Source organism: Rhinoderma darwinii, chromosome 5, assembly GCF_050947455.1.
Source record: "Rhinoderma darwinii isolate aRhiDar2 chromosome 5, aRhiDar2.hap1, whole genome shotgun sequence".
In the NCBI taxonomy this organism is placed as follows: Eukaryota; Metazoa; Chordata; class Amphibia; order Anura; family Rhinodermatidae; genus Rhinoderma; species Rhinoderma darwinii.
Window position 1 is genome coordinate 150,529,514 of NC_134691.1, and position 21,723 is coordinate 150,551,236.

Sequence of the window (21,723 nt, forward strand, 5' to 3'; positions counted from 1 at the left end):
CCCAAAAAAAAACGCAATTCTGACAGTTTTTTTTAGGTTTTTTTTATACAGCGTTCACCAGGCATTATAAATTACATGTTAACTTTATTCTGCAGGTCAGTCAGATTCCGGCGATACCAAATTTATAGCACTTTTTTTTATGTTTTACAACGTTTTGCACAATAAAATAACTTTTGTAAAAATAATGTATTTTTTCTTTCGCCAAGTTGTGAGAACCATAACTTTTTAGTCGACGGAGCTGTAGGAGGGCTTTATTTTTGCGAGACAAGCTATAACTTTTATAGGTCCCATTTTTGAATACATTCAACTTTTTGATCACTTTTTATCCCAATATTTGTAGGGCAAAGTGACCAAAAAACAGAAATTCAGGTATAGTTTTTTACGGTTTTTAATTACGCTATTCACCGCGTGCAAGAAATATAATATTTTTATAGCTCAGGTCGTTAGTCGCAGCGATACCAAATACGTATAGTTTATATTTTTTTTTCAATAATAAAGGACTTGATAAAGGCAAAACGGCGATTGTGTTTTATTTTATCACTTTTTTTTTTTTTCCAAGTCCCACTAGGGGACATGAAGGTCCAACTGTCTGATTTTTTTTATTCTAATACATTGCACTACTTACGTAGTGCAATGTATTAGATCTGTCAGTTATTCACTGACAGCAAGCCGATTAGGATTCGCCTCCCGACAGGGCCTAATCGGCTTCCGTAATGGCAGAGCAGGCGGCCATTGGGTCTCCTGCTGCCATAGCAGCAGTCGCCAGTCCTGATTGCCTGTCAGGGCTGGCGATCTGCTAGCAACCACTAAGATGCAGCAATTGCTGCATCGAAGGGGTTAACGGCAGGGATCGGAGCTAGCTCCGGTTCCTGCCGTTACAAGTGGAAGTCAGCTGTAACATACAGCTGACAAACACCGCTGATGACGCCGGCTCAGCTCCTGAGCCAGCGCCATCTTGCCGGCGGCTACGGAAGACGTTCAGGCTCCGCCTTCGGGCGGGTCCTGAACGGCTTCCGCACTAGGCAGACCGGGAGGCCAGTATTAGGCCTCCGGTTGCCATTACAGCCACCGAAACAGCGGCAATTTCATTGCTGGGGTTCCGATGAGATGCAAATAAGTTAAATGAGGCGATCGCGTTTGAGCGCTGCATTTAAGGGGTTAATGGCGGGGATCTAAGCTAATTTCGGTCCCCGTCATTACAGCCGGATGTCAGCGGTAAGATACCGCTGACATCCGGTGTTGGCACCAGCTCAGCTTCTGAGCCGGTACCCAGCATTTGTTGTATGGATACGGCAAAGCACTAGATTTCCATAACAAATCCATACGGCAAATGTCGGGAAGGGGTTAAAAAAACAAAACAATACCAAATGTTATTAACTAATTTGTGTGGTATGACTCTTACAAACAGATATATTAAAATTTGGAAAGCGCTAATTTTTCACAAATAAACACTGTGTAAAGACCAAATTTTACCACTAGCAAAGTACAATGTGTCAAGAGAAAAATATTAGAATCACATGGATAAAAGCATTCCAAAAGTTTTTAATCTGACAAGTCACACATAAGGGGACACGTCAGATTTGAAAAATTAAGCTATGTCAGGAAGGTAAAAACCGTCTGCGGCGCTTAGGGGTCAACATGGATACAATTTTGTAAACAAAAGAAAGTCTTTCATAAATACAAAAACAAACTGAAACACCACATCTTACCTCTATATCTGATACAGACTCCGATGACTTTGGAAAATCAAAAATTTCATATGCGCTTCTAAAAAAAAAAGGCAACAGACTCAAATGGTTTACATAGCCTTTGATATTAGATTATGGTCTAATTTGTAAACCAAATTATGGATATAGAAACACGCAGTTGTCAGATTATTCAACTCATCATGTAAGCCTTACTACAAGAGAATTCCATGTTATGAACCAGATAAAATTCAGGGTCTGATACATATGCATTGTATTTAATACAATAATTAATAGGGAACCTAACAGGCCCTAGGTCTTGTAACAACATGGCACATCAGGAGACCAGACATCAAGCTAGTAGGAGTAGTGCACTAATGTTGTGTCACCACTTTAGTCTATGCTCAATAGCACTAAGGTCTCTTGCACACGACCGTTGTGCCACTCAGGCCGTTTTTGACGGCATCCGAGTGGCACACGAAAGTCTTCACGGACCCATTCACTTTGGCGGCTCAATCGGGTCCGTGAAAAATGGTCCGAGTCTCCGATCCGAGGACAGATAGAACATGTCCTATTTTTCCTCGGATTACTGACGGGACTCGGACAGCACACACGGTCGTGTGCATGAGGCGTTAGCCCACGAGAGCAGTCCTGAATGCAATATATTGGTGTGTGCCACTGTAATTTCTGCTCACCAGCTCTATGCTAATAATTATGCGGTCCACTCATTTGAGCATGAGGCGGGGATTTAGAACCCCAACCATTTAAGCGTTAAGTCCCTTGCTTATGCTTAAATGGTCGGGGTTCTACCTGTAAGAATCGGCTTTACATTATCACACACACGTGGCAGCACGTACAATAGCGGTACATTCAAATGACTGAACTGCATTAATAATAGCATAGAGCTGGTGAGCAGAAATTACAGTGGTACACACCACCAGTTTGCCACTATATTGAATTCAGAACTGCTCTCATGAGCTTAGTGCTATTGGTTAGATTTGAGTGGTGACACCACCAGTGCACCATGCCTACTAGCTTGATGTCTGGTCTCCTGATGTGCCATGTTGTTGCAAGCATAAGGAAACCCGCTAATAAATCTAATATAGCGGTCTGACCAAGACTAAGAATTAGGCAGAGACCGTGTTACTTTATCTACATCTTTTTATATCCTCTCTTGCGATTAGGGGTACATAGATTTTAGTAGGCTCTGGAAAGTACACCCGTAATAGGCCTATCCATCTACTATTATATCTCGATATTTGTTTGTAGAAACTTTTTATCTATTGGCTAATATTTTAAAGCAGTCCGAGTAGAGGTTAAGTTTTATCTATAGCCAGTCATTTTCAGTTATTTTAATTATATACTATCACTGTGCCAGATTCCCGATTTATATTTAAACTTAATGGAATCCTTAAAAACTTTTTTCATAAGAGGGAATGTAATATTCAAGTAAAAATAAAAAGATACAGCTATCACGCTTCAAAGATAAACTTGCGTTAGCCTGGAATCACAAATGCAGATTTTGTGGCAATTTGTTGAGCCAATCACGAGTGGATCCAAAAAGAAAGAAAAGTATAAAAGAAAAGACGGATATGTAGACTGTTTTGTATCAACTCCTGTGATTCAAGCCTTAAGGGGAACCTGTCACCAGCATTTCACCTATTAAACCAGAAATACCAGGTGGTAGTGGGTGAAAAATCATTTCTAAATAACCTATAATGGTCTTAGTCGGCTCTGTAGCTTTAGTAGTCAGTTTTTGCTAATTAGCATAAAACTCATATCTTCGTTTGAAAAGAGTCAAATCTTCATTCCTCAAGTCTTTCCAAGTTTACCCCGCCTCCTTACTTTTGATTGACAGCTCCTCGCCTTCCCCCAGCACACAAAATCCCACGCTTGTGCATAGATGTCCTCTTCTGGTGTGTGCGCACAAAGGGACACTGGATTAGTAAGATAAAAGGCGCTAAATGTTTCCAGACCGTTATTTACAGTCGGAGGAGGAGTTTAGGAGAGGGGATAACGGTAATGAACTTGTGATAGCAGCAGCCAGTGAGGGATAAGTAAAGTTCAATATGTGGGGGGCGTGGCTTAGCGGCGTATGTGAGAAGACGCAGGAACCGGAGCTCCCGCTGCCGATATCCTGGAAATCATCCTGAGACTCCACTATACTAACGCGGACATACCTGTGGTGAAAGAGGAGACGGCGGTAATCCTGCAGGCATAATTCTGGATCTGACGGAGGCTGTTATGACCCGGTCCAGGAAATCTAAGGCGGCAGAGGACGGTGAGCTGGGGCTGCAAGATGGCGCCGACATGTGCTCGCATGCAGAGAGCAGAGATGCGAGAGGGGCGGCGGCATCCAGGCTGGAACGCTTTGCCAGGAAGGCCCCTATGAAACCTGAGGCGGATGGAGGGAAGGAGCAGACTGGCCGCACAGGCTCGAGATATGAGCCGCTGCGAGCACAGATGGAGTCAGAGGAGGAGGAGGAAAATGGAGGAGACGCTTCAAGCGGTTCAGGAGGATTAGATGGCGGCACGCAGAGATCGGACAAGCCTGGCCCCACGCTGGCGGATGTTTTTTCGGCGGTAAGCCTGAGTAATACTACGCTGGCTAAGCTTACCTGCCAGGTGGGGGGAATTAAGGAGGATTTGTCTATCATACGCCATGATTTACAGAAGGTGTCAGAGCGCACAACAGCGGTGGAGGGTCGAGTCAGCGACTTAGAGGATGGAATGCTGCCCATGAGAAGAGATGTAAATGCGGTGGCGGAGGATGTTAAGTATCTCTTATCAAAAGCTGATGATTTGGAGAATCGTTTAAGACGAAATAATGTGAGGATGGTGGGAATACCTGAAAAAGTGGAAGGGTCCAATCCGGATTCCTTTTTTGAAAAATGGCTTTTGGAGGTTTTTGGAAAAGAGTCGCTGACCCCATTATTTGCAGTGGAAAGAGCTCATAGAGTACCCACGCGTCCTGGTCCACCTGGGCGGCCACCGCGACCTGTTTTGGTAAAGCTGCTCCATTATAAAGATAGATATAATTCTTCGACAGGCCCGGGAAAGGCAAGATATTTGGGTGAACGGTGTGAAGGTGTCATTTTATCCGGATTTCTCTGCAGAAGTTCAGAAGCGGAGAATGCAATTTTTGGACATAAAAAGGCGGCTGAGGAACCATCGGGTTCAGTATTCCATGCTGTATCCTGCAAAGCTTCGGGTGGCGGCGTTGGGATCTGTGCAATTCTTTGAGAATCCGAAAGATGCACTAAGATGGCTGGACAGTCATGAAGATCGCTTACGGCAGGATCGAGAGGAAGCGGCGGCGTGATTAACAGGCGGATGGTTGAAGAGGGGACTCTGCTATGAAAGGAGGAAGATGAGTTACATGAGGGCATAAGGCCTTGTTTTTATGCATTTATATGTTGGTCTAAGGTTGGGCTGAAGTCCATATGTCATTGATGGTTGGAGGGGTGGAAAGTGCTGTCAGTTCAAGGGCAGAATGGGATATTGGAGTCATTTTAAAATACTAATTGTTTATTGCGGAGGAGGTAGCGGGAGGTTCTTGGTTCTGAAGGTTGAAACTGTAGGGAAACAGAATGTGTCTCTACGAAGTGAGTGGGAAGCTGTATGGTCAAAGTGGTGAAGTTTTCTTCGCCAGCCTGAGCCCTCTTAGGAGGGTATGTTTATGGAAAGTTGGGGGGGTTAGGGTAGGGGGAGGGGAAAGGTTTTGGAGGGAAAGGGAGTTTGAAACGCAGTACGCTCTGATGACCACTGGAGGTAATGGGAATAGCCACTGTCAAAAGCAAAAAATGTCCAGATGGGGGGTAGGGTAAATTTGTTGTCCTGGAATGTGAGAGGTATGGGGGAGGTAGCTAAAAGGCGAGCTATATTTGATTACCTGAAAGGGCAGTCCGCTGGAGTGATGGGCTTGCAGGAAACCCATCTTACTGCTGATACGGTGCAACAGGTGCATAGGGTGTGGATACGGCACAGCTTCCATTCCTTTCATTCTACATACTCGAGGGGGGTTAGCCTCCTAATCCATAGGGATGTGCCGTTTAACTGTTTGGATTCCTTTAAGGATAGGGAAGGTAGATATGTTGGGGTGCATTGTAAATTGTTTAACTGGGAATGTATAATTGTGGTGATGTATGTGCCTCCCCCGTACTCTGTGGTCCCAATACGAGAGGTGTTGGAGAAACTGGCTGGATGGCCTATGATACCGACCATATTGATGGGAGACTTTAACAACATAATGGATAAAGGGTGGGACAAATTTCCAAATGGGGGGGGGGAGAGGTTTGTCTGACGAGGTTTGGCAAATACATGATGGAAGTTGGGCTCACGGATATCTGGCGGGCAAAGTGGCCTTCTACTACGCAATACTCGTGTGTATCATCTACATATGGATCACTGTCCCGAATAGACCTAATGTTTAATAATGGAATGGGGATGGAATGTGTGGAAGGGGTGGAATATTTACCGCGATCGCTGTCTGATCACTCTCCAATGTTGTTGAAGCTCCGAACAGGTTTACAGACAGGGGGGTTGAGAATGCACTGGAGGCTCAAACCGTTTTGGATACGCTTGGTGGGAGAGGAGACCATAACTATGAGCCTGAGAGAATACTTCGAATTTAATAAGGGTACGGTCCCCACAGATATTCTATGGGATGCTATGAAAGCGAATATAAGAGGGGTGTATATAAGGGAGATCACACATATAAAAACTAAGACAAGGCAGGTGGGTCAACATTTGACGGACCGGGTGACAATAACAGAGCTAAGTCACATTACCAATAACACTGCGGAAACCTTAACCCAATGGAAGGCTGCTCAAAAATTGCTTAAGGAACACCAGCTGGAGCAGGCAGCTAATAAAAGATTGTTTTTGCAACAAAAATATTATGAGGAGGGTGAAATGACGGGCAGATTATTAGCAAATATCGCACGGCCGGAGCGGGAGAGTGCGTTCATCCATCAGCTACAGACAGCAAATGGGACTATGGTGGGGGAAACAGGGGATTTATTAGGTGTGCTGACATCATTCTATAAGGAACTATATCGCACTAAGGTGGACTATCCGGAGGATCTTTTGTCAGAATATCTGGCAGAAATGACATGGGTTACCTTGGGGGAGGAAGAGAGGGAGGGGTTGGAGGAGTCAATTACTTTAGAGGAAATACAGGAAGCGGTGAGTTCTATGGCAAATGAAAAGGCTCCAGGGATAGATGGTATGCCCACTGAATTGTATAAAACATATGGAGGGACGGTTCTGCCAGAGTTACTGGAGGTGTTCCAGGATAGTTTCGCCAGAGGGCGGTTACCGCAGACAATGTATGAAGCTGCTATAGTTGTAATTCCTAAAGAAGGGAAAGATCGGACGCAACCTGAGTCTTACAGACCGATATCTCTGTTAACCGCGGACGTAAAAATTTTAGCCAAAATACTAGCTAATAGGTTGTCGCGAGTAGTGACTAAAATAGTAGGGACGGATCAATCGGGATTTATGCCATCGCGTTCTACAGCAGTTAACTTACGTAGACTTTTCTTAAATTTGCAGACAGACGCTCCGGAGGCGCGGTGTAGAGCAGTGTTGTCTTTGGACGCCGCCAAGACGTTTGATAGTGTGGAATGGGGCTACTTGTGGGCTGTACTGGAGCGGATTGGCTTTGGAAGGACCTTTATAAAATGGGTACAACTATTATATAGGGAACCGGTAGCTAGGGTCAGAGCAAATGGAAGAATGTCGGACTCTTTTAGGCTGGAGAGGGGGACGAGACAGGGATGCCCGCTTTCTCCGTTGCTGTTTGCACTAGCAATTGAACCCCTAGCAAATATGGTAAGACAACATCCGGGGATAGAAGGGTTTCGTTGTGGGGAGCTGGAGGAGCGTATAGCACTATACGCGGACGATATACTGTTCCTGGGGGAGATAGATCATTCATTGCCAGTGATAATGACGATATTGGAGAGGTTTGGCAGATTCTCAGGGTTAAAAATTAATTGGAGCAAGTCGGTGTTGTTACCACTCCAGCCAGTAGATACGCCATTGATGGTTGGAGGAATTGAAGTTCCGTGTGTACGGAAGTTTAAATATCTGGGAATTACGGTATCAGCAAGGGTGCAGGACTTTGTCGAGTTGAACATGATACCATTAATGAATAAGTTAACAGATAGGACCAAAGTATGGCTTGGGTTACCGCTGTCAGCACTGGGAAGAGCAAATCTCATCAAAATGATTCTGATGCCCCAGGTTCTCTATATTATGCACAATGCCCCAGTGTGGTTGCCTAAATATTGGTTTAGGAGAATACATAATTTGTTTAGGGACTTGGTGTGGAAAAGGGGGATCCCCAGGATTAAAATGGAAAAGCTACAGTTACCAGCTGAACAGGGGGGGTTAGCTATTCCAAATGCGTGGATATATTATTTAGCAGCTCAAATACAACACTTTAAAGGATGGAAGAATAGGGAGGAGTGGAACTCTAGTGGGAAATTGGTGTACTATATGGGCCAGAGAACGGATTTATTAGAGGCCATGGAGTCGCATAAATTACGGAGGGAGGCGAGAGGGAAACCGACTCTACTATTACTGCATAAAGTTTGGTGGGAAAGTAAGAAGATATTGGGGATTACAGGATGTTCCAATTATATGCCCTTATGGGGTAATCCATATTTATGGGAATTTAATATTTTGGAAGGATTTCAGGATTGGGAACAAGCAGGGGTCAGATATGTGCACCAGTTATACGAGGGAGGTACTTTCAAGCTTTTTGCACAATTACAGGAAGAGTATGGACTCTCACATTGGCGGTTTTACCAATATCTTCAGCTAAGGCATGCGACGCAGGCATAAGAGAGGCTGGTAGACTTGAGTTGTTCCACTATGGGAGGGATGGAAAGGGTGCTGGGGGCACAGGACACTAAGGGGATTATTTCGGTGCTATATAGTATGCTGCTCGCCAAATTCCTGGGAGATCCGCTGGTGGAGATTAGACGTAAATGGGAAGACGACGTAGGGACTATAGCGGATGAAGAATGGGAGGAAATACTTGGATCGCCCAAAATAATCTCTATTAGTGTAGCGCACAGAAGGTCACAACTCTTTCTGCTGCATAGGGTATATAGGACACCTAAGGTGTTATGGCAAATGCGAATTAGAACAACAAAAGAGTGTCCCAGATGTATGTTTGATGGGGCGGACATAAAACATATGTTTTGGAGCTGTCCGGTGCTAAATGTATATTGGAAAGCAGTTCAAGGAATGGTATCTAGAGTATATGGTAGAGATTTCCCACTGGAACCTAAGATCTTTTTATTGGGTTGTATGGGGGAGGAAGGAGGGGATGGAGTGGAATTACTGGCTATCAAAAAGGTTATGTATCACGCTAGGAAATTAATTGCAAAATATTGGCTGCAGGCGGATCCCCCGGAGGTGTCTGAACTGGTTGGATATGTTAACCACACGGTATCACTGGAACACCGAGTATATTTGAAAAGAGGGGCAATCCATAAGTATGAGAAGCAATGGAGTAAATGGGTGAACACCTATAGTAATGTGACACATTAGATGAGATTTGAAGGTGGGCTGACGCATTTATATGTTCAAAGTATGGCGGGATCGCTGTTTGGAATACAGGAAGGATGGAGGAGGTGGAGGGGTTTGGCAAATCAGGGAACAGAGGAGGTACTGCGAGGAGGGGGGGAGTTTGGTTGTTAGGGTTAGGGAGGGGGAGATATATGAAGGTACAACCAAAAAATGAGGAAATGCAAAGTGTAATGTAATTGTAGGAACTTTGTACTAAACACACGTTGTTATGCTGTTGATTTGTTTTTCTCCTGTTGAGTGCTTCCTTTGTACTTTATCAGAAATGCAAAAGATGTATAATACCTGTTGTATTCTCAATAAAAACTTGTCTGATTTAAAAAAAAGTTCAATAGGTGAAATGGTGGTGACAGGTTCCCTTTAACATTTTTTAAGCTGAAACCTAGTAAAAATAGTCAGAAACATTTAAAGTATAAAATTGCTATAGAAAAATGCATGAAACCTTACTTTTCCGCAAACCGCTGCTTTGGCGTATGTCCTTTTGTTTCTGTAGTGCAGGGGTAGGAATCCTTTTTTGTATTGCGTGCCAATAAAGAAAATAAATAAATCAATGAAGTACTCCGTGTGACATGCAAACATGAGTCATATAAGACTAATTTGTCACATACGTAGTAACAGTTTATCGGACACGATGCAGGACCTGGGCAGAAAGTGAGTGACGTCACAGCGTGATCTCTCGAGAACACGCTGTGTCTGCACTGCCAGAAGCTGGGCGTTCTGAAGAGAAGTGGATGATACTTCTCGTCAGAACGCCCAGCTAGTAAAAGAAGTAAACACACCCAGATGTAACACACATAATACACGCCCAGTTGTACTTTTGCAAGCCTCATATGCATAAATACAAAAATGGTCATAACTTGGCCAAAAATGCTCGGTTTTTTAAAATAAAAACGTTACTCTTATCTACATTGCAGTGCCGATCTGCTGCAATAGCAGATAGGGGTTGCAAAATCTGGTGACAGAGCCTCTTTAACGAGTTGCGGACCGCCCATATACTATATACATCCAGTAGTCCGCAATTAACTCTGCAGGGACGTTCCAGAATGTCCTGCAGATTTATAGTTTTTTCTGTTCTGTGGCAGCATTTAGCTCCATGATACAGCGGTCTCTGACAGCGTACATCACAAAGCTGACCAAAAACAAATCAGCGAGGTCTCTGGGCATGTGATCAACGTGACAACCATCAAAATTTTATATTGCACAGGGAGGGGGGGGGGGGGATTTTCGCCTGCCCAATACCTCATGTTCTGTCGATTTATAGAACAGTTTAGCTCAAATGTAGCTTCATCCGAAAAACAAGTCCAGTTGAAAATCTGATTATATTCAAATTGTATCGCAAAAATTCACTCCTTCAAACTGATGTAGCGCTGATATCATTTTGTTGTGCTCCACTCGAGACCGATGTATGAGGATTATCATGTACAACGAGCAGAACATCTAAAGCTTTTTCATCATTACTAGCATGTTTGGGTCTTCCGGATCTTGGTGCGTCTTCAATTGAAGCGGTTATTTCGAAACTATGAACAGCTCTTTTAACAGTTGACAATGAAATTGGATCACTGATAGGATAAGTGTCATTGAATAAAGGCGCTACTTCTTGATGGGATCTTATTTTTTCTTCGCCATACCCTCTCATCATCAATAAAGTGATCTTTGCCGTTTCAGTCAAATGCATTTTGTGATAGGACAATAGAAATGTACAAAAATGAAAAATTACCCTCCGAATTAGCGCACTCTGAAATTCACAAGCGACTACCGAAATGTGTACACATGAAATCATGTTACAATCGTAGACCAGGTCCATTTTGTATCGCCGAGGCCGAGTCTAATACGTAATTTAAAGTCACCTTGATGTGACACACACACTACATTTTGGGTAATGCCAACACCGGCGGTAGCCGATAATGAAGATAACTTTAAAAGTTAAATATCTCAGCGATATCCTATCTCAAAATAGATTGCGGCATTGTTTTCGTATTGAAAAGAGCTTTCAAATGAGCCCCCATTCGACCCCCCATGCAATTTAAGATTTTGCTGGCCCCCCGCCCACCCCACCCAAGATTTTTTTTTGGGGGCGTTAACTGGTAGATTTTATGACCCCATTAAATCCCACCAAATTTCAAACCTCTACCTCGAGCCCTTAAAAAGTTATGAGGGTGTTCCGGAACTTTTGGTGGGCACTGTATAGTATAGTTTTAAGCTGGGGCTACACGGCGACTTTGGCACGACAGTGAACGCGATTGCGGTAATTTTACTTGCAATGTAAGCTACTTGACAAAGCGAGTTTTGGCTATGGGACCGGTGTCGTGGCCAAAGTCGCCATGTAGCCCCAGCCTAGAACTGTATAAAACTGTATATATCAAGATAGATAGATGATTATTATAATATCTTTATATCTAAATTGCGCTATTTTTTTGGTGTTCTGCAAATAAAAGATTACTATTATTTCTATCTACCGATCTCTTTGGATAAAAATTGAAAATGGGCCTGGTCAGGAATGGTGGTAAAGCCTCTGGTCAGGAAGTGGTTAAGCTAAGACAGTATTGGGTCAACAGATCAAAAAAAAAAAAACATCTGAATAGCTAAATAAAATAAAAAAATCAAGGTGCTGCAATGGCCAAGTCAAACACCAGACTTCAGAGTACAGACCTATTGAGATTCAATGGCAGAACTTAAAGGGGTATTCCCATCTCAGTCATTTATGGCATATCCACATAAATGTCTGATGTTCGATAGGTACAGGTAACACCTCTGGAACCCGCACCGATCTGGAGCCTGGAGAAAGGTGGTCCCTGGGTGAGGAAGACTTTGGTTGCCGCCTGAGCGACTCAATGCAGAGGTGGATGCGCATGTGCTCAGAAGAGAGAGCACTTAGCATTTGGATTGCAGAATTTGGTGGATTGGTGTTTGGGCTCCATGTCGCATTTTTCAGAGCCGCTGAGGTACCAGTACAGTGGAAACCCCCAAGAGGAGACCTTATTTTAGAAACTACATTCATCATCTAGGGGTGTAGTGAGAACTTTGACCCTAGAGGTGTTTCCAGAAGTTAGTGCGCAGTGGATGTTGCAGAGTGAAAATTTCCACAGATATGTTATTCAGTGCCAAATATGGGTCGCCCAGCTTGTGCCACTGTGGAAAGACAGCTCTTATTAATGTGTTTCCCAGTTTTATAAACACCATACATGTTTCCCTAATCTTTTACTTGGACATATGGCAGGGCTCAGCAGTGGGAGTGTACCTTGAGAATTTGATGCCTAATTTGGTGATTTATGCAGCATTGGCCTGTAATTGAAAACTACACCCCTCAAGGCATTTATCAAGAAGTTTAGTGAGTATTTCGACCGCACAAGTTTTTTACAGAAATTAATGCACAGCAGATGGTGCAAACAAAAAATTTAATGTTTCCACTTATGTAATTTCAGTGCCCAATATGCTGTGCCCAGATGGTGCCACTGGAGGGACAGCATAAATTGCTAAGTGGGTTCTCTGGTATGGCAATGCCATCGACGTGAATGTAATCTTCTGTTTGGACAAACAGTAGGGCTCAGGAAGGCCATTTGGAGCGCAGATTTTGCTTGGTAGTTTTTTTTGGGGGGGGGGGGGGTTTACTGGTGTTTCAATTTATAATGTGGGGGCATATGTAAGCGGAGTACATAAGGGCATAATGAGGTATAATAATGGGGTAAATAAAACTATCCATAGATGTGTGTTATGCCTTGACGCAATCCTTTATGCACAGGCCAGTGTCCATTCTTATTCCATTTAGGGCCCACACACTGCACCTTTTTCGACCTTTCCATCTTTGTAGTTTGGAGAACTGTGCTGGGAAAGTGTTGTCCTGGTACAATGAGACGATCCAGCAGATGTGCTTGGGCCCTCTCCTTACTGGTTCCAAAACGTAATTGCCTTGATAACGACCTCTAAATTTTCTCTTCTGGCCTGCACATAAGAGGTTTCTTTGAACCTCCGAATTACTAGAGAGTTAACTTTTATTTTTTTCCTCCACAAAGCCAAGGGGCTTTTTTTATTGTGGGATGAGCTGTAGTCTTTATTGGATCTATGTTGGGGTACATGCGACTTTTTGATGAATTGTTTTCCATCTTTTGGAAGATACGGTGATCAAAAAACAGAAATACCATTTTGTTTTTATGGCATTCACCATGCAGAATAAAAAGATTGTTTTATAGTTCAAAAAATGTTTTTTCCCTAATAAAAATACATCACGGGAAAATTAGGATTTTTTTTTTTTAACTTTACACTCTACATTAAAGGTTTTAGAAAAATGTAAAAAAAATTAAACATAAAAAAAAAAAAAAAAAAAAAGGCCTGATAGGCTTCTGTAGATGTCAGATATTGAGGCCATTGTTAGGCCTCAGGTTGCAGGGGGTAGCATGATGGGAGTTCCGGCATCTTAGAGGTTGCGGTCACCATTGCCTGCGGCATCAAAGGAGTTAAACAACCAAAAATCGGAGTTCGTTCTGATCCTGACGGTGTCAGCTATAGTAACGCAAGGTTCTGAGCCCATGCCAAAAATAAAGATACAGATAGACATCAGATTGTAGTGTAGATTGTTAAGGATTGCACTATTCGCAGCATAATTTTTTTATGCTGCAGATGTTAAAAAAAATTTCAATTGATATCCAAACATTTGTCTTTAGTGAAACATTCATTCAAGCTTGAGATAGGTCCTGCTGAGAGGACTGAAACGTAGCAATTTTTGCATGGGTTAAATAAACCACATTCTTTTTGCAACTACTTCTGGATTGCTGCGATCGTTTCTTTGTTGATATATATACACACACACACACACACACACACACACACATATATATATATACACACACACACACACACACACACACACACACTACCGTTCAAAAGTTTAGGGTCACTTAGAAATTTCCTTATTTTTGAAAGAAAAGCACAGTTTTTTTTCAATGAAGATAACATTAAATTAATCAGAAATACACTCTATACATTGTTAATGTGCTAAATGACTATTCTAGCTGCAAACGTCTGGTTTTTAATACAATATCTACATAGGTGTATAGAGGCCCATTTCCAGCAACCATCACTCCAGTGTTCTAATGGTACATTGTGTTTGCTAACGGTGTTAGAAGGCTAATGGATGATTAGAAAACACTTGAAAACCCTTGTGCAATTATGTTAGCACCGCTGTAAACAGTTTTGCTGTTTAGAGGAGCTAGAAAACTGACCTTCCTTTGAGCTAGTTGAGAATCTGGAGCATTACATTTGTGGGTTTGATTAAACTCTCCAAATGGCTAGAAAAAGAGAGCTTTCATGTGAAACTCGACAGTCTATTCTTGTTCTTAGAAATGAAAGCTATTCCATGCGAGAAAATCGCCAAGAAACTGAAGATTTCCTACAACGGTGTGTACTACTCCCTTCAGAGGACAGAACAAACAGGCTCTAACCAGAGTAGAAAGAGAAGTGGGAGGCCCCGCTGCACAACTGAGCAACAAGACAAGTACATTAGAGTCTCTAGTTTGAGAAATAGATGCCTCACAGGTCCTCAACTGGCAGCTTCATTAAATAGTACCCGCAAAACGCCAGTGTCAACATCTACAGTGAAGAGGCGACTCCGGGATGCTGGCCTTCAGGGCAGAGTGGCAAAGAAAAGCCATATCTGAGACTGTCTAATAAAAGGAAAAGATTAATATGGGCAAAAGCACACAGACATTGGACAGAGGAAAATTGGAAAAAAGTGTTATGGACAGACGAATCGAAGTTTGAGGTGTTTGGATCACACAGAAGAACATTTGTGAGACGCAGAACTCAAAAGATGCTGGAAGAGTGATGGTAGGTAATGTGATGGTCTGGGGTTGCTTTGGTGCTGGTAAAGTAGGAGATTTGTACAAGGTAAAAGGGATTTTGAATAAGGAAGGCTGTCACTCCATTTTGCAACGCCATGCCATGTGGACAGCGCTTGATTGGAGCAAATTTCATCCTACAACAGGACAATGACCCAAAGCACACCTCCAAATTATGCAAGAACTATTTAGGGAAGAAGCAGGCAGCTGGTATTCTATCTGTAATGGAGTGGCCAGTGCAGTCACCAGATCTCAACCCCATAGAGCTGTTGTGGGAGCAGCTTGACCGTATGGTACGCAAGAAGTGCCCATCAAGCCAATCCAACTTGTGGGAGGGGCTTCTGGAAGCATGGGGTGAAATTTCTCCCGATTACCTCAGCAAATTAACAGCTAGAATGCCAAAGGTCTGCAATGCTGTAATTGCTGCAAATGGAGCATTCTTTGACGAAAGCAAAGTTTGAAGGAGAAAATTATTATTTCAAATAAAAATCATTATTTCTAACCTTGTCAATGTCTTGACTATATTTTCTAGTCATTTTGCAAATCATTTGATAAATATAAATGTGAGTTTTCATGGAAAACACAAAATTGTCTGGGTGACCCCAAACTTTTTAACAGTAGTGTATGTATATATACATATACACACACGCACACACTTTTTTTTTTTACAGCACATCCTACAGATGCTCAACTGGATTGGGAACTGGAGAATTTGGAGGCCAAGTCAACAACTTGCATAATCCATAGAAGTTGCCAACCCTCTGCTGAATCAATAACTGCAGAGTTCCAAACCTCCTGTGGCATTAACATCCGCACAAAACCAATGCGCCAGGAGCTTCATGGCCTAGTAGCTGCATGTAAGCCTTACAGCACCAAGCACAATTACAAAAGTCGGATTGTGTGGAGTAAAGCACGCCACCACTGGACTGTGGAGCAGTTGAAATGTGTTCTGTGGAGTGACTAAACACGCTTCTCTATCCGACAGTGTGATGGACGAATCTGGGATTTGGCGAATGCCAGGAGAACGTTACGTGCCTGGCTGCATTGTGCCAACTGTAAAGTTTGATGGAAGAGGCATAATGCTATGGGGTAGTTTTTCAGGGGTTAGCCTAGGCCCCATAGTTCCAACGAAAGGAAATTCTAGTGCGCCATCATACCAAGACATTTGGGACACTTGTATGCTTCCAACATTGTGGGAACAGTTTGGGGAAGGCCCTTTTCTGTTTCAGAATGAAGACCTGGTTGTGTGCGTTTGGTGTGGAAGTACTTGACTGGCCTGCACAGAGCCCTGACCTCAACCTCATCGAACCAGAAAGGAGATTGCAAGCCAGGCCCTGTCATCCAACATAAGTGTCTGACCTTAAAATTGCTCTTCGAGCTGGACGGGCAAAAATGACCACAGACCAACTCTAAAATCTTGGATTTAGAATGGGATGTCAAAAGCTCTTATAGGTTTAACATGTCGTTGTCCCAATACTTCTGTCCATATAAAGCGTACACACACCCCATGTACACCACAAACACTGTGCGAACAGAGCCAAACCTGGAGAACCCCCAAAGGTCAGGTGATAATAGCATATAATACCTTGCCAGGAACCTCAGAAAGTTTTTTCTCCTCAAACTCCAGAAGCCTAGAGATAAACAAAGTTGAGCAATTTGCTAGTAATCAAACACTAGTTCAAAGTCCTAAGTATTAGCCACTGCTAAATCGCGCAACACATACATCATAATCTTTAGGACATTCCCTATGCTTGCTAATGTCAACACGAATGTCTCACAAATAAGGTGTTTAGGCTGGTTTAAATTCTTATAGTTATACAGCTAGCATCCGTGCAAGTGTTTTTATAGTTGCCTGACGGTGTATCACCACCAGAGAGCAGACTAACATTATTTAAAAACAAATATGCTTATTCACTTGCATGTACATTGCTCTGTTCACATCATGTCTGAGAGTCACATCATGTCTGAGAGTTCAGTCAGATGCATCCCTCAGAAGTATTGCACAACGTGTATATATATCTAACGGAAGACTCTTCCGTATACCACTGTACACAGGCATACCATGGCGTACTTCGCCCATAGGCTCCCACGATAAAAAATAACTTTTACCAGTGTTTATACCAAACAGGGTTCCAACATAATGTGAACAGAGCCGCCTTAAACAAAATTGTGTTTTCCAGATGTTTTAAAATAACACAAACTTAGGTTACAGTGAGATAACAGGAAATTTTTGGTACATATTTCAACATCTCACCTTGGGGTATCACAGACAACCGAGGCAGACATTCGCTCCCCACTGATGAGTCCTTCACGAGAATCTGGTAGCACAGAAATATCAATAGCAAGAAAATAAAAACCATTGCAATTTTTTTGAAGTACAATCAATATATACAAACCTGTCAAACTACCTTGTAAATTATTTGATCTGTCAGCTTGCTGTGGAGATTTAATTTGAACTTTCTGGAAAAAAAAAAAAATTTAAATTGTAAAGGTAGAATTGTATGGTAAAATTTCTGTACATGTCCTTTATAGGTTGATTAGACTAATATCCTAGCACCACTTTCTCACAAATTTGATAGCTCTGCCCAGTTCTCTGGGTTGTGATCAGATCATCATTTCATATGATCAACTCTTTCAGCAGAACTTTAACCCCTCCAGAACGCAGCTGAAAATGGGCCTTGAGGACACTGCATTTTTTTTCATCACTACATTCTAAGGGGGGGGCCATAACATTTAAACGTTTCAATCAACGTATCCGTTAGAGAGATTATTTTGTGGCGCAAGCGTTTATTTTATTTTTTTATGGAACTATTGCGAGGTACATAAAATAACGTTTTTAATTTGGGGGAGAATTACAAAGAGAGCAGCTATTCAGTTAATGTTTTTTGGGTATCTATTTAACATCATTCACTATGCTGTATAAAGAAGTTAACTTTATTCTGCGGGTCATTACAATTATGCGGATACAAAATTAATATATTTAATAAAATTCTGGAACAATAAAAACACTTTAAATTATTTGTTTTTCCTTTTTCCAACCTCTCAGAATCTGACTAAAAACAAAACGTTTAGTAACATCTTCCAAACCCAATAATTAAAATATAAATAAAAAAAAAAACTTTTTTTTTTTTACCTTTGATAGAGCTGTATAAGGGCTTGTTTATTATGCAGAAAGTAGCATTTGGAGTACATATAACTTGTTGGTTAAATTTTTCTGGATTGGAGGAGGGATTAAAAAAACAAAAACAAAACACAACTCCACAATTGATTTTTGCATTTTAGATTTACCCTGATTACCATTTGGCATAAATAACAGGTTATCTTTATTCTATGGTTGTGTACGATATCAGTGATCGCAAATATGTACAGTTGTTTGTTTTTTCACTGCTTTTGCAAATAGCAAGTTTCATGAAAAAAAAAAAAGTTAATGTCACCATAGTACAAAAGTCATAACTTTTTTTATAATGCAGTCGATGTACCGTACGTAGGCTTTTTTGAGGGACCAGTCATTTTTTTTAACCCCTTCAAGCACTTCAACTGCACATCCAGGTGAGAAGTAAATTTGCGCACCTGGTCGTAGTTACGCCCGCACTTTAAATCTTAACCCCCGCTTGGCGTAGTAACGCAACGTCGGATTGCTGCGGTCGAAAAAGTACGAGAGATCAGGGAGGTCCCTTGTCGGCGATCGCTCCGATTGGTTGGTTCGTTCGTACAGTCGAACTAATCGGAGCTCAGATGTGCAGGCAAAGCAGTTGACAGGCTCTGATCTCCTCGGTTGGTGTATGTGAAGTGAGATCAGAGCCTGCATCGACATCCTGCTACCCGAAGTGCTAAAAACCCCAATTAACCGCTTGATCATAGTTCCCCCACTGTGATCACTCCCTTACCTATTCCATTGTATAAGGAAGTGTATTTATTATTTTTTTTTTTTTTTTTTAAAAAACAAAAAAAACAAAAAAAAAAATCAGGTTTAGATGGTCAGTTAGGAGCCTCCGTCACAAATTTGGCAGAAATTACTGAAAAACAATAGAACAGCATGCTGTAAAACCCCGAACACTGACAGAACCCATTAAAGTCAACGCGTTCCATCGGATGCCAGTTGTGTCCATGTTGCAACGGAACCGTTGCATCCTGCATTCCCTTGTTCTGCTCCTCTGACTTTAGGTTATGCCTTAGGCCATGTCCCTTGTGCATTTTAAAATTTAGCCAGTATTTGACCAACAAACATGGCAGGTGTGGAATAAAAATGTATAAGTGGTGTGAGTCGGAGTGAGGTTACACGCATACTTTTAGAACTTCTGGAGAGACAGTCACATTGAGCCCCGAAACTGCCCCCCACCCGGATCACAAATCGGGAGGATTGTGTGGGATCTCCTGCACCCACTGTTTGATAAGGGGTACCACCTGTACCTCGATAACTGGTACACGAGTATACCTCTGTTCAAGTGCCTGGAGGAGCTAAAAAAATAAAATACGTGGTGTGCAGGAGGGTCTGCAAAAAAAAAAAAAAAGTACCTCCCAAAGACCCTCCTGAGCCAAACCCTGCAGCTTTGGGAGAGCAAGGCACTGCATAGTGAAAGGATTCTTTTTAAAAAAAACAAATACAGGTACAAACAGGATGTATGGATGCTCACATTCATCCATGATGCCACCTGCTCTCTTGTCCCTGTGCGTGGTACAACATCAACCACCATGTCACAGCCTGTGTGCATCCAGGCATATAAGATTCATGGGAGGAGTGGATTTGTCACACCAGATGCTCAAAGCCTACAATGCCATTACCAAAATCTGGTACAAAAAAATAACAACTTATTGCATAATTCATTTAAATGGCAATGTACAACTCGTTTGTAATCTGCAGGAGCACTTGTCACCAGGGGACATACCTGGAATACTAAGATAATGAAATCGCTTTTCTATGGTAATTTGTTATTTATATAGCGCCAACATATTATGCAGCACTGTACAGAGGTAAATGTGGCAGAGGTAGGATAAAGTTCTACCTCTGCAAGTGATGTCCCAGGATATTTGTGTCTGTGCCAGAAAAGGATAATAAAAATAAATACCATATACCAGTGCAACACCTGTCCCTCCTACCCAGGACTGTGTATAAAGGAGTGCTTCCACATCCACCACACCTCTCTGGAGTACTACATTTATTAATTCCTTTCATTCAACCCTTTTGTTTATTATTTCACCATTTAACCCCTTCCCGACATTTGTCGTATGGATACATCATGGAAAGCCAGTGCTACCCGCATTTTGCCGTATCCATACGACAACTGCTGGGCACCAGATCAGAAGCTGAGAAGGTGCCTTCATCGCCGGATGTCTGCGATATCTTACAGCCGACATCCGGCTTTAATAACGGGGACCGAAATTAGCTCAGATCCCCGCCATTAACCCCTCAAATGCAGCACTCAAACACGATCGCTGCATTTAAGGTGTTTGCAGCTCATCACCACATTATAAGTACCCTATCTTCTACATAATGTGATTGACGCTGTAATGTAGGTAACAGCAGTGGTTTTTTTTTTTAGAAAAACGATAAATTCTGACCAAGTTATGACCTATTTTAAATTTATTCTAATGACTTTCTTAATGCCCAACTGGGCGTTTTTTTAGCTTTTGACAAAGTGGGCGTTGTAAAGATAAGTGTATAACGCTGACCAATCAGCGTCATACACTTCTCTCTATTCATGTACTCCGCACATAGTGATCTTGCGAGATCACTATGTGCTGTCACTTACTCACACAGTAATGTTACTGAAGTGTCTTGAGAGTTAGTAGACATCACTTCCAGCCACGACGCGATGTCTATTCACAATCCCAACACTTTCAGATTTTCGTTTTTTCCTCCCCACATTCCAGAAGCCATAACGTCTTTATTTTTCCAGCGATATAGTACTATGAGGGCTTGATTTTTGCGGGACAAGTTGTAGTTTTTCGTAGCACCATTTATTTTGCCGTATAACGTACTAGGAAACGGGGAAAAAATTATTTGTGGGGTAGAAAATGAAAAAAACAGTGTTTCCTCCATGTTTTTTTGCGCGCGCCGTTTTTACGAAATTCACTGTGCAATTAAAACAACATGTTAACTTTATTCTGTGGGTCAATACGATTACGAAGATACCAAATATATACATAGTTTTTTCTATATTTTACTACTTTTACATGTAAAAACCTAAGTGTAAAAAAGAAAATTTATTTTGCGTCGCCAAAGTCCGAGAGCCATAACTTTTTCATTTTTCCATCGACTAATTGGTATGAGGGCTTATTTTTTGCGGGATAAGCTGTAATTTTTTTTAAAAAAAAAAAATGTTTTTATTAAGTTTTCCAAAAACATACAAAGATATGTCATTCAAAATGATAACATGTTATATAAAATTCACATCTACCAGGAATCACATATGGTTCATCGGTACAGCAAGCAATAAGTATGATAATGTGGAACACAAACTAATTCACATATCTTTTGAAACAAGAGGGGGAGGGAAAAAAGGGGGAAAGGGAGGTAGGTCAAGGGCAGGGGAGGAAGGGAATAAAACAGAGAAGGGGGGGAGGGGGTTCTGGTGTTGAATTCAGCTAATATCAATGTCATTGAT

General features: G+C 42.0%; 1 protein-coding gene across 1 annotated transcript in view; it reads right to left on the reverse strand.

The window, feature by feature from the left end:
• The window catches only part of SYCP2L (synaptonemal complex protein 2 like), a 344,080-nt gene that overhangs the window by 227,037 nt on the left and 95,320 nt on the right, over positions 1-21,723 (reverse strand). The window contains exons 18-22 of the mRNA XM_075828429.1: positions 17,515-17,578; positions 17,373-17,436; positions 16,704-16,749; positions 9,735-9,796; positions 1,710-1,767 (exon numbers count right to left, since the gene is read on the reverse strand). Of these exons, the coding sequence (XP_075684544.1) occupies positions 1,710-1,767; positions 9,735-9,796; positions 16,704-16,749; positions 17,373-17,436; positions 17,515-17,578 (294 nt within the window). The remainder of the gene's footprint in view (positions 1-1,709; positions 1,768-9,734; positions 9,797-16,703; positions 16,750-17,372; positions 17,437-17,514; positions 17,579-21,723) is intronic.